At 36.8% G+C, this 14,507-nt stretch overlaps 1 protein-coding gene across 1 annotated transcript in view; it reads left to right on the top strand.

The window, feature by feature from the left end:
• The first annotated feature begins 417 nt into the window (after positions 1–417).
• Positions 418–14,507, top strand: part of LOC133052282 (cilia- and flagella-associated protein 47-like) — a 53,099-nt gene continuing 39,009 nt past the window's right edge. The window contains exons 1-4 of the mRNA XM_061137085.1: positions 418–549; positions 4,720–4,871; positions 8,313–8,428; positions 14,121–14,259. Coding sequence (XP_060993068.1) covers positions 418–549; positions 4,720–4,871; positions 8,313–8,428; positions 14,121–14,259 — 539 coding nt within the window. The remainder of the gene's footprint in view (positions 550–4,719; positions 4,872–8,312; positions 8,429–14,120; positions 14,260–14,507) is intronic.

Genomic DNA, 14,507 nt, shown 5'->3' with positions numbered 1-14,507 from the left:
ATTCCTCCGTTTCTGTTACATCTTGCTGCGTACTTGGGCACATACTTTCACTGCTCTTTAAACTTAATCTTCAGAAAGGTCTAGGAAAATGCCCACCCCGCCAGCGGCCTCTTAAAATCCTGCCAGGCTGGGATTTGGGTGACCAAAGCACGTTTTACAGTTACTCTGATGACACCTGGGATACCGAGTACTTTCTCCAGAATCTGTGAGGTTGCCAGCTCGCGCAGCTTGGGCGGCGCCAAAGCCGGCTGGGCTGGAGGCGAGCGCGTGGCGTCGGGCGGTTGCCTAGCGACGGCGTCCACGCTGGTCCGTGGTCAAGTCCGCGACGGTTTGCGGGCTACAGAGAGCACGGCCATGGAGGCCGAGAAGAGCTCCCTCGTGGTCCGGGACTTGGAGACCCCAAAGAAAGACATACAGATGCGAGTGACCCCGTCGGAAGTGAAATTTCTGGACGCGCTGGCAGGGAGGGTCTACCGCCTCCCAGTTACCGTACACAATCTCGGCCGAAGCAACCAGAAAATCCGTTTTCAGGAGCCTGTCAAGCCACAGGTAACACACCCAGGGGTGTTCAGAGCAGGGCCTGGGGAGTAATAGGGTGCGGGCAGAATTGAGCTTCCTGTGAAGCGGTGATTTGGTGGGCTGGCCTTTTTGTTTGTTTATTTTTTTTTTCCTTTTTGCTTGCGGCTGGGAGACAGGAGAGAAAAGTTGATCTGGAATCTCCCAGTTCCTTCATTTGGAGTTTGGGGGAAAAAGGGAAGAGGATTTTATGTGTCTCTCCTCTTAGCAGCCAAGAAGCTATGCTTCATAATGTAGAATTATGACAACTTATTCTCTATTAACTCCCCTTTGGGTCATAAAGTGCCTGATTACTCCAGCTACTGTAGGATAGCAGGAAGGTTTATTATTTCATACTGTAACAAACATTTGTTTAGCACCTGCTACAAAATAGAAAGTAGGTGTGAGCCATGTAAAATGGAGACAGTTCTGCCCTCAAAAAACTTAGAAACTAATGAGGGAGGGGACTTCCCAGATGGTCCAGTAGTTAAGACTCCATGCTTCTCCTGCAGGGGTCACAGGTTTGATCCCTGATGAGACGGCAGAGACCAAAACAAAACTAATGAGGGAGTTAGTACAAGTTGAATAATCAGCAAAATTAATGTTCTAAGAGGCTATCCCTATCTTTTCACCTTTCTTTTGATTTAAAAGTTGACAGAACTTCATCTCTGTCACTGTTATTTTAGACTTTCTGTGTGAACGAATGGATATTAGTTTATTATGATCACATGTTCTCAGGGAGACTTGATATAGGACAGGTGAAAATAATTTTTGATGTGGAAGTGATGCATAACTGCATTTTCTCGTGAAATAGTCCTAATAATGATACTGAATGCAGCTGGACTTCTCTATGCAGATACGGAAAGGTTCACTTAAGATTACATATGTTTCTAACTACTGTAGGTTGCTATTAGAAAATGAATCCACAGCCCTGTCTTCAGTGTTTTGTTGACTCGTGTGGCCTATGGTTCAGTCAGGCCAGTCTTATGCTCTACTTTTTACACTTAAAAAACTGATGTACTGTTTACCTACCCTAAAGTGCACAGAAACTTGAAGTAAAGCTTGATGGATTTTTAATATGCATTTATCTCCATGTAGCTACCACTTAGATCAAATCATAGAATACTTCCAACACTACAGAGTTTCTCTGTAGTACCTGGAGTAATCACCCCATGGAGGTAGGTGACCACTATACTAACTTGTAATGAACCAGATTAATAGTCAGTTCTTGGGTTTCATATAAATGGAATCATTCTTTATGGATTTTTGTATTTACATGTTTTGACAGTAGTAATGTGTTTATTTTGTAATAAAATCATACAGAGCCTAACCCTTTAAATCAGGAAGTATCTGATTGCTACAAACACTATAAAATTAGAGAAATCATTTATTATTTCACTAGTTCACTACAGATGTATTAAACAATTGAATGTACATCTGAATATATTTTCTTTTAAAAGTCAAGTTGGCAGTAAATCCCAGATGTGGGCAAACACTATTTTATGGATGTCTAGGAGACATTTGTATGAGTTGTTCTTATGCAGTCAGAAGAAAAATAATATATTTCATTTTAGTGTGATTTTTGTGTAGAACACAGGTCTTGACATTAGCAAGAGAATGGCCAGACAGGTTTACTAGTTAGAGGCCAAAGCTATGAGCTCGATATCAGTGTGAACTTATATTTGTTGCAAGATCATGATGTGTACTCCTGGTCTTTCATAGGTGTAAAGGGACTTAAGGAAGAGATAGATTAGTAAACAATATATTAACTGTCTTGGAGGAAACAAGAAAAAAAACAGGGTGCTATGTAAAGAGCATTGCTGTCGTCACTATTGTAGTTACTTAGGAAACAATTCTCTTAACACACGTCAGTGCTTCTTTTCCACCTTGTTTTCCAAGGTCCTGCATTCCCTACTATTTGCCATATGCAGTGATGTATGCCACCTACTGTGGGTTGCTGTTAGAAAACTAAGACCCAGTCCTGTCTTCAGTGTTCTGCTGACTCATGTGGCCTCTGGTTCTGTCAGGCCAGTCTTTCTTGCAATTGTGCTTTTACCCATGTTGGTTCAGGCTTCCTTTTCTTTTGACCCATGTTTTCATTCTCCCCTCCTGTAAGAATCACTGCCTTCCAAATCCTGTCCATCTCCGAGCGTCAAAAGTGAGTTTTCATTTTTCTCAAACAAATCTTCTCTTATCTCCAAATTCTTTCTCCCCGCTGCTGCTGCTAAGTCACTTCAGTCGTGTCCGACTCTGTGTGACCCCATAGACGGCAGCCCACCAGGCTCCTCCATCCCTGGGATTCTCCAGGCAAGAACACTGGAGTGGGCTGCCATTTCCTTCTCCAAGGCATGCATGCATGCTAAGTTGCTTCAGTCATGTCTCTTTCTCCCCTACTGGATAGTAATTGCATATGCAGACATTCATTAGAGTTTGGACTTGTGTCTGGTAAATGTTACTTTCACCTCATTGGTCACATCATAAGTTCCTAAGACTAGGGTTGGTGCCTTTGACACCTTTGCAGACCACCAAGAGTGCTAAGAAACTTGTAGTTTGGGTATGTGCTGCTGAATCACTCCTTGCCCTTCTTTTTTAAAGGAGGATGATCAAACCTGCGATGTGGACTTTTGGCACCCAAAGACCTATATTTATCCGTTGTTCTTTTTTAGTAATTGAGGGTTGAAAGTTGGGCTGTGGTAGTTATGAGGTCTCAGAGTCATTTTTTGCTGGAAGGATGACACTTTCAGACCAATTGTATCAACACATCTTTCCAGTACTCTCTTACCCTCATTGCTGGAAAGCGCTGCTTGTACTCAGTCTGGTATTAAAAGCCCTGAAAAGTTAATTTCAGCTTGACCTCCATTGTTACTCACTGAAGCTCTTTGCCCAGCGAGACTAGCTTATTAGCTGACTGCTGAAAGTTTATTTTGCTTATTCTTTTCTCTGCATGTGCCTGAGATATTTCTGCCTCCACAGGGAGCATCTTTCTTGCTTCTTCTCTACCCTATACATCCATCCTCTAAACCTGCGTTGAGTGTGCTCATTCCTAGCACACAGTTATCATGGTTTTTCATGGATTTTCATGATACTTAGGTCTGCATCACTCATATGACAACTGATTAATCCCTGACTTAAACATTATGTAATTTTCAAGGGATATATAAGATGCTTCTTTTAAGAGATTATATATTCAGGAGTTTCTAGTTGTGGAGAAAGAGCTTAAGTTTTAGAGTCAGATAGATGTATGTTTTAAGTCCTCATTGACACTCTTGAACCTACAGGCACTCTTGAAACCTACAGTTTCTCATCTCTACACTGGGAGCCTTAATATCAGCCTTACAGGGCTGTAGAAGTATATTAAGTGAGCTAATAGTTGTCGAATGCTTGACCTACCAGAAGTACTTAATACATAGAAGTTCTTCTCTTTCCCTCTTCAGGTCTTCCTGGAGTCTAGCAAATGTTTTTCAAGAACAAAAGTTCTTTTTCCTCGGTCTATTCCTTTTTATATTTCCTCCACGTTCTGAAGTCCAAGTCCTCATGCAGAAAGTATATAAAATGCTATATGTATTTATGAATGATGTGTGCTTGTACATGTATATTATATATGTATTTAGAGTGAATAATATTTTTATTAGATTACTCTTGCCTTTTCCTGTATTTTAGTACCTCATACTTCTAAAGGTGTATGTTGAGTGGCTCAGATGGTAAAGAATCTGCCTGCGATGTGGGGGACCTGGGTTGGATCCCTGGGTTGCAAAGATCCCCTGGAGAAGGGCATGGCAAACCACTCCAGTATTCTTGCCTGGAGAATCCCCATGAACAGAGGAGCCTGGTGGGCTCCAGTGCATGGGGTCACAAAGAATCAGACATGACCGAGCAACTCAGCACAGCTCTCTTCCCTTTTTTTTTTTCCTGTTTTTTAGTACCTCATACTTCTAAAGGAGCCCTTGAATATTTACATATTTCTCGACTGACTGCATTTTCAGTTTCAGTTCATTTACCATTAAAAGTATATCTGAAGCATGTAGAATCATTAGGGCAGGAATATTGCCTGTGTATTAATATATCTCTTGAAATAATGTGCACTCCTTACTACAGCTGCTCATATTATTTTCTTATTAGGAGTTAAGATGTGTAAGTTTTTTTTTTTTTTTTCTTCCATTGAAGTTCAAACTGATTTTGACCAGTGTGGATAAAGCACTTGCTTCTGGCCTTCAGACAACAGCTGTGGTGGAATATCATCCTGATAAGAATGAAGACATGTGTGACCAACTTCTTATTTCAGTAGGAAATAAAACAATAGAGATCCCTCTAATTGGGTATGTATTCTTCATAATTAAGGTTAACATTTTGAGCATCTTTCAGATGAAAATAAGAGTCATAGTAATATTTTCTATTTTCTCTAATAGGGCTTTTTGTATTTACAGTATCCTTAAACTGAACTTCAAGAACAGATTTTTTAGCAAATTGTAGTGTTCAAAACAAATGAAAGACTAGCTTTCTGTTTTTTATTAAAATCACTTAGAGATATTCGACAATTGCTTGTATTCTTTTATTTCCCTTGAACTCACATCCTATTTTATTTCTGCCATATTTTCTGTACCTTTTGATTGCAAGATTTATTTTTAAAATGCTATTTTTACTGTCTCCACTATCATACTTTTCATTCTCATTCCAACAAAATCCATCTGGCTATCGTCCCCAGCTTTCCAGTGAAGTAGCTCTTGCATATTGCCAGTCTGTTGGTACCTCCTTTGTCTTTTACTTGATTTCTCAGCAGCATTAGACACAGTTAATCATTATTGCTTCTGTGGGCCACTTTATTCTCTTGACTTACTTGCTACTATACTTCTTAAATGATTATTCCTTCTAATCCTATTTTACTTAAAAAAAATTGAAACGCAATTGACATAGTAATATAGCACTGTATAAGTTGATGGTGTACATGTTGATATGATACATTTATACATTGTAACATATTACCATCATAGGGTTGGCTGACACTTGTATCACATTTACTTGGTCATCATTTCTTTCCTGTGGTGGCCAACAATTAAGATCTTGTCTGTTAGCAGCATTGAAATTTATAATATATTATTGTTGCCTGTGATCATTATATTGTATGTTAGCTCTCTGGAACATATTTATCTACTAGTTCCCAAATTGTACCTTTAAACAAAATCTCCCTAATTCTCCTACTTTCCAGCCTCTGATAACCAGCATTCTTTCTATTCTTATGTTGTATATATTCCTAAATGGATTATTGTTACCCCATAGTCACATTTTAATTTAATTTTAAATTATTGCTGTATTTGCTTCACAGAATTTTAAATAATGCAGACGTTTGGCTTCAAGAAAATCAAAACAGTGCTCTTCTGAGATTGGCTAAAGAATATGGACTAGTGTAATGAATATAATATAGAATTAAATAACTGATTTGGAGATTAATTTTAATACAAATAATTTATTTGACCAAGACATTGTGCTTTTCATTTTACATTGAAAAAAGTATTGTTCTGTTCATTATAAAATTACCTGTTAAAGCTATTATAAAATTTTTAGATATTTTTAATATATATACTTGCACAATCCTTCTTTTTACAGCAAAATATGATTCTATAGGTATTATTTTTTTGTTCCTATTTGCCCACCACCAGCAGAATTAATATTGAAATATTAATATTAGTATTAGATATAAGCCTTTTAATAGTTTCCCTTGTGTTTTCTTTTTTTTTTTTAATCATTTTCATGAACTAAATTTAGATGTGCAATTATTTGGGTTCTCCATGTTGAGAAATTCTGCTTTAGCACAGCATCCCATTTTGCATAGGAATCAAACAGTTGACACATTTTAGGCAAGGAATAAGCTATTCCTTTGCACCATTGGAAGGTATTTATTTTAAAAAAAGAAAAAGGAAGGTATTTATTTAGCTTTGAGAGCATTTCCAAGTTTGGAGATAACTGGTACTTGGTATTAGTGTGTTGGTCATTCATTCCCTTCTCCAGAATTTCCTTCAAGTGTGACCCTTAGATAAGGTTCAACTGGTAACTCATTTTGCAGAGAGCATTTGGAGTCAAGAGGCACTTCTCCTGATAGGTGGCTTGATTCTTTTCGTCCTCAGAGGTCAAATGTCTTGACATGTTGTGGTGCATATGGACCAGAGAATTTTTTTATACAAGAGGAAGACAAACCAGTAGGAAAGCCAGAGAAACTATTAAATATTACCATATCACCACACCCTTACTCCTTAAACCATATATATGTGTATGCATGTATCTACATTTATATGTATGTGTATGTGTGAAAGATTTTCAAGAAATTATTAAGATTCTTTTCCACACCTAGCTAGAGAAAAACTTTGAAAAAATATTCAGCTTTTCATCTTATATTGTTTGCATTATTATTCTTCTTTTAGATCTTATAAGCTCTTTATTAACACAATTGTGTATATACACATAAGCATATTGTAAAGAGATGTACAAGGTCATTGATCTTTTTCTGTCACAAAATTACAGTCTCTTTATGAGAAGAACATGGGTGTTTCTTAGAATATGCAGCATAAACAGGACAGTCCTGGCTGATCTCTGGAATGTCTGTACCTATCCAATAATACAAAAACATGTATAAACACAGATCCCAGAAAGAAGGCCCAGACATCAATGAGTAACACAGTATTTGTGAATGTTTTCTTCAGGTATTTTTATTTGTGAATTTTGGTATGTTTGTATGTATATATGATTGTATATATATATGCATGTATATGTTTATATTTTGGAGGTTGTATCCTAAGTGGAGTGAATTAATTCGTGTGTCTGGCATATAACCTAAAGATTCAGTAAAGATCTGTTATTACTACATTTATTATTGATATTGTCATCATTGTTAGGTTTCTACGGTAATGTACATGAAATCTAGCAAAATGGATTCAAGGTTAAGTTCCTCAATGTTATATCTAGATAATTCCTTGGATAAATAATCTAGGCTGTTTAAGTCTTTTGTTTTTCATCTGTAGCATAGGAGCCATAGTATTTACCTATCTTTCAGAAAATTTGTTAATATCAAACAGGATAATATTCTTAATGATGCCTTATAAACTAAATTAGTATCCAGATTAAAAGCATATATGTATATATATATATCCTTATGAGACATGTATATAGGATTAGAATGGATTTTTAAAATGCTTATGAAAACATGTGCTATAGATATGCACATGAAAAATCAATTGTATCCTTTTGTTCTTAGACCTTTTCTTAGTCTCCAAGTGATATTTTATAGTATCCCACCTTCTTTTATTTCGTCAGAAATGGCATCATCCAAATGACTTACTTTGTTAAGATAACTGGTACCCTTTTGAGGGAGGGGGCAAAAGAACATATGGTGTATGTATGCCCCCGCCCCTTCTGCGGAGGGTGGGCAAAAGAATATATGGTTTAGGTGGAGATTTCAGAATAGAGTTCCAAGTATGTTTTGAGCTGCAAAAAAATTGAGATACACGGGTAACCTTTCAAGGTGAGTACTTGGGAGGGTATTCCATGTATTTATGCACAAAATCTGATTTTTTAATTTAAAATGTCTCTCATTATCTTTTTTTGTGTCTTCATTTCACAATTTTGTTTACTGACAAATGTCCCACCAGTAGACCTGTAAGGAAACTTGAAATCTCTTTTAAGGAGTTAAGATAAAAGTCCCTGTGGATTTAACTATGAGGTTATAGTTGTTAAAATTCATCATATGGTCCTCTTTTCTCCTCTTCTAGGTTGATTCCATCATGTCAATTGGAAATTGAGCCCGAAGTTAATTTTGGGACTTTGGTTGCCTGCAGTAAAGTGTATTGTAAAGAGATTAGTATCATTAACCATGGCAGTGTGCCAGGTAAATACTTTCTCTTCTATAAATTAACTTACACTTTTGGAAGAAAATCGGTAATGTTTGAAATATATTGTTATTGTTCTTTCACTCAGTAATGTCTGACTCTTTGTGACCCCACGGACTGCAGCACGCCAGGCTTCCCTGTCCACTATCTCCTGGAGTTTGCTCAAACTCATGTCCATTGAGTTGGTGATGCCATCCAACCATCTCATGCTCTGTCATCCCCTTATCCTCCTGCCTTCAATCTTTCTTGTGCAATTAATGTATTCTCTGGTTCACCCTGCCCCTCAAAAATTAGGTCTGTCATTTGAAAAAGTTAAAAACTGAAGGTCCTTAAGTAGGATTACTGTTTTAGAAACTGATAGGCAATATCAGGAAAGATGAATCTACATCCTTATGATTCTTATTAATATAACTTGACTCAGATGACTGATGACCTCCTTGAGGATAGACATAGAGTGGTGTCATAGAAGTGACACAGTCCTTAGAGCTTTCCAGAAATAGAATCAGGGCACAGTGCCTTCCAAGCTGTGTGATCTGGGATGAGTATCTTTAAGAACATTGAATTTCAGATTCCTCATTTATAAACTGACTAATAAAATATATTGTGGTTAATTATGTATGTACCGAAGGCTGTAATATGGTACTTGACTTATCACAAGTACTCAGCAAAGATTTGTTCTTTTTCTCTATCATATGCAACTTTGAATTCACATACTGATCCCTTACAGGCTCTTACTAACATTTTGTTGAAAGAAAAAGTGCTTCTCTCTTCTCCATGAGATTATTTCTAGAGATTCTTACTGGGACCTAACAGTTTGCATAAAGGCCTAGGGGTGTGTGTGTGCGTGCACACATGTGCCTGTGTCTTCATTGATATATGGTAGGTATCCAATCACTTAGCCTTTCATTCTCTTGATTGAATGGTCAGCATCTGGGATGATAAGGCTAACATTTTTCTCAAGCTGAGATGAGGACAAGCTCCAGACAGGCAGGACATTTCTCTCTTGAGATTGCTTTTTGGGTACATGAAACAGGTCTTATATCTAAACCTGTCTTACACTAAGTGAGGGCATTCTCTGGGGCTGCTTGAATGAACAGTGGAAATTATTAAGACAAAGGAAGTCTGATACTTTACTGATTTCTTCCTGGGATATAAACAGGTAAAACTGATAATTGTTCCTGACTGAATGTTACTTATTTCACTTACCATACTTTGTTTTTTAAATGTTTGAATTTCTGAATTCTGTGAGATTGTGGAATATTAGGCCCATTTGTGCCTGACTCCAGTGTTAAGGCTGAACTCTTTTATGGTGAGTTACTCTGGTCTAAATAGTCCTTTAGACCTGATTATGGAGCAGTGATATGTCATTGATAGAATTTTATTTGTATTATTTTACTTTCCAAAATTTCTCATAACTGTTGTCCATTACAAATTCTTTAATGCTTTGATCATATCCCCTCTTTATTTTAAATTTATTCTAAATTGATTCTAAATTCTAGATTTTATTCTAAAATCTTACCAAATTGTACATTTTATTACATATAAAAACTCTCTATAAGTAAAAAACATACATTTGAATTTTAATTGAATGTTTAATATTACTTTATTTAATAAAAGTACACATATGGACCTGAGTCCATACATTTTAGGAAGAGTAATTCACGTTAACTTTTAGTATGTGTGCATGGTATTGTAGTTAATACTATTATTTGTAAATTATAATTGAATATTATGAAATGTTAATTGCCTTTACCTTGCAAGCTGAAACAAATTGTTATCAGTGAAACACATTTTCTTTCTGCTGCCTTTGTCCCTCATTTTTGGAGTTGAATATTTTTTTCTACCCTTATCAAAACTGATAGTATGTTTTATATTCACAGTAGCAAGTGCCCATAAAGTGTCATAAAGTCCTCATTACCCATAAGCACAATATATAAATATTCATGAGAATTATGTATTTTCATGAAGAAAAACACTTAAGCAGAAAATAGATTCAGCAACCAAAGATGATTTTAATAAAATTTTACAAAAGGACTTTATGTGACAAATATTTTATAGTTTTAGAATCAAAGATTAAGTGTTTACAAATACTCAGTGAAAGCGTTAGTTGCTCAGTCATGTCCTACTCTTTGTGACCCCTTAGACTATAGCCAGACAGGCTCCTCTGTCCATGGAATTCTTCAGGTAAGAATACTGGAGTGGGTTGTCATTCCCTTCTCCAGAGGATCTTCCTGACCCAGGGATTGAACCTGGGTGTCCTGCATTGCAGGCAGATTCTTTACTATTTGAACCATCAGCAAAGCCCTTATGTATACTTAAGAGAACATTAAAAAGCCACACTCAGCAAGCTCATGATTTGTGTAGCTGTGTTTTCTCTGTGGTACTCTCACTGACATAGATGCTAGAGTTTATCTATGTAACAACTTCATGATGTTTTATTTTAATAATCTATTGCTGCTGCTGCTGCTGCTAAGTCACTTCAGTCGTGTCCGACTTTGTGTGACCCCATAGATGGCAGCCCACCAGGCTCCCCCATCCCTGGGATTCTCCAGGCAAGAACACTGGAGTGGGTTGCCATTTCCTTCTCCAATGCATGAAAGTGAAAAGTGAAAGTGAAGTCGCTCAGTCATGTTGGACTCTTAGCGACCCCTTGGACTGCAGCCTACCAGGCTCCTCTGCCCATGGGATTTTCCAGGCAAGAGTACTGGAGTGGGGTGCCATTGCCTCTCCTTAATAATCTATTATGGAGTAACTATCCATGGATTTAGCTGAATGTTGTCAAGTACATTTTGTTGTATTGCCCCTTGTAAGAATGTTTGCCTAACTTACCAAGTAGTGCTTATCTTCTCACTTTGAAAAAGCATGGTTTAGTCTTTAAGATGTTTCTAATATTAGTGTTTTGTGCTCTGGTAAACTCCATTTCCTCTTTTATGTTTTTATTGTTTCTTAGTTTTTAATCATTGAAGATTGAAAAAAAAAACAGCATTTTTTGAATTGCAAACATTTCCCTCTTCCCCTCTTGATTCTTTAGGTACTTTTTCTACTACCATGTTATTATGTGGAATAGTCTTAAAAGTCCATAGAGTGATCTTTACATACCATTTCTGGATTTCAATGGCTACCTTAGGACTCCTTTAGGTTTATTTTACCCCAAATATATGACCTTTCTCTTGCTCTTAATGCCCGCTGCCTCTCTTTCCCTGATCATCAGCATCATCTCTCGACATCACTGTCTAGAAAAGCCTATCGTCATCTCTAAAGCAGGAAATTTGCTAAATTGAATCAGACCCAGAAGTGGTCCTAAGAATCCTTTCTTAGCCAGAGAAGCACACACTACTTATTCTCAGTGTATTTTTTGTTTGTTTGTTTTCTTGGAAATCAATGCCATGAAATCTCAACATACTTTTCATGTGTGACACAGTGTTGGGCATATACTAGGCATTTAGTGAGCATTCATTTCTTTGATTTGACCTGGAGTGAGGTCTTCCAGAGTCCAAATCTTGGTTACAGTATTAACTGGCTGGGAGGCCCTGGGCAAGCAATTTATACTTCTCAAATATTCATTGCCTCACTTATACATTAGGGATAAACATAATACCATCCTCGTATAATTGTGGTGATGATTAATAAAATGCTTAACATACTCTCTGACATATATTACATGTTCAATAAATACTGTTGATGTTAGAATTATTCTTTTTTTCCATCTTCCTTAATTTTCTTGTGGACTGCTGTTCCTTTTCTCGGTACGTTAGAAGTGAGTGTTCCTTGGCATTTGTCATGAACCCTCATGTTTTCTCAGTCACTCTGCTCTCCCTGGGCAATCACTCCCATTCCTGTTACTTAACTGATGTCTATACAAGACTTTGCATTTATTTCAGGTTTTTCAGACTTAACACATCTAAAACTAAACTACTCAACTTCTCTCCCAAAGTTCTTCTTTTCTGTTTTTCATTGAATGTCACCACCATGTGGATGGCCAAGTCAAAAATTTGGCAAAATCCTTGACATCTCCCTCCTTTTCACCCTCTACCCACTTCCTGAGTCAATTATTAAATCATGTCTATCCACATCCTTATCATGTCAGTAATCCTATTTTTCTTTTGTCCCATTGTCACTTTTTTTTTTTTTTACAACAGGTCATCATCTTTTTTTGCCTTATGGTTATAACAACCTAAATTATTTCTCTGGAGTCTCTTCTTATCTGCTTGTAGTTCATTCTCCACACATTGGCCAATTTCATATCTTAAAAAAATAAAAATTTGATGACAAAAATTCTATCTGTAACATCTTTCCTTCAATGACATCCTTCTCCTAGGATGATGTCCTTGCTCCTGTGTTAACATTAAAAAAAAAAAAAAGTCAAATATTTCATTATTACTGATGGCATTAAAGTTACATAAGACAGAGTAATGTTTGTGTACTCACTATTCTAATATATTTAAAAGGTTCAACAATGTTCTTTTCTTAGGGGTTGTTCCTGGATAAGCTTTTGCACCATTGACTTTAGACTCAGCCTAAGCTGAACTTAGTTTTATTTTCTTGGAGAACTGAGTCAGTAATACTTGTTTATTTGTAATGGATATAATTTTACAGATTTTTGCTTTATGTTATGATAGAAAAAAATAAATATTTATATCATTACCATGTCTCTAAAAATGATTGGATTAACACATTTTGTTACTGTGAGTTTGTTGACCTTTTTTCATCAGGTCGTTTCTGGATTTTAAGTTTTATTATCTTTTTATATTTTCAGTACTTTTATTATGCTAATATTTTCATTCTCCTAAGTTAAATGAATAATTTTGGAGAATGTCATCAAATGTGATTTAAAACTGGTAAATTAGGAATCTTCAAAGTTGTTTATGTGGACAGCATGCTCATTTGTGTTAATATTGTATAGTGATATCAAAGACACTCATGACTGGCTGCTTCCCATTTGTTGGACATTTTGAGCCCTGCTTGGCACTAGGCACTGTATGGGGTGCCAGGACTACAGAGATGGAAAGGAGATAGTATCTGCTATAGACTGCATGCTCTAATATAGGCACCTGACATTACCATAAACTATGGACCATTTCTGCTTTCAGAATAAGAAATTTTTGTGCGCCCCTTCTCATATGCTTTTTTATTCTAGAAATTCATTCCTTTCACCCTTTTCCTCTGTGAACTACATTAACTCCGTAATGAGTAGTAGTGGTGGTTATAAGCCCAGTGGTCAGAAACATCCAGGTGAAAATCCCAGCTCTATTAGTTATTAGCTGTAGTAGTCAACTATTGATGTGGAAGGAACCGTGCCATGATTCTGTAGCTTAAGAAAGCAATATTCTTGCCTAGAGAACTCCATGGACAGGGGACCCTGGCAGTCTGTAGACCATGGGGTTGCAAAGAGTTGGACTAACGCTTTTATGCAGATTAGCAGGAACTTGACTAACCTGGGTGACTCTGCTTCAGGTTGAGTGTCTGAGCACAGTAAGCAGACAGTATATTTTAGCTATTGGTGAGGGTTGAGTCTTAACACTAGGCTCAAATTTATTGGATGACCCTAGAGACTGGACTTACAATCAAAGCTATGATTCTTGGTCCACAGTAGACCATATATTCTGTAATGTGTGTCTGTCCCCTACTAAGTGAGTGAATGTTAACATTATAAGGCTCCAAATGTAAACCATCTGCTCTCATTCTCCTTAGGTATCTTTAAAACAGAATACCAGGGCCAACTACCCATTGTCATTTTTCCAACCAGTGGTGTTGTGAAGCCCAAGTCATCAATGGTTATTAAAGTGGATTTTTGTGCAGACCAGCCCATAGTTGTAAACGAATTGGCAAAGTGAGTATATACTGTGGTTCTTAATTCTAGTGTAGTGTTTGATAGTTTCCTGTTTCTCTTTTCGTATGTGCCTTTTGTCTTTGAATGTATGTTAGCTTCTTTGTTCTTGGAGTCAGCATTCATTCATTGAGTATCTACTGTTTGCCAAGTACTAGAGACTGAAAAAATGGGAAGAACTGGAGAATGGCATATGGGTACACCTAATAGGAGCTCCTAGTTTGAACTTTGTGGGGATGAGGGAATGGATC

Source organism: Dama dama, chromosome X (genome assembly GCF_033118175.1).
Source record: "Dama dama isolate Ldn47 chromosome X, ASM3311817v1, whole genome shotgun sequence".
Lineage (NCBI taxonomy): Eukaryota > Metazoa > Chordata > Mammalia > Artiodactyla > Cervidae > Dama > Dama dama.
Note: the sequence above shows the minus strand (reverse complement) of the source record. Positions and strands in the feature narration are given on the sequence as shown.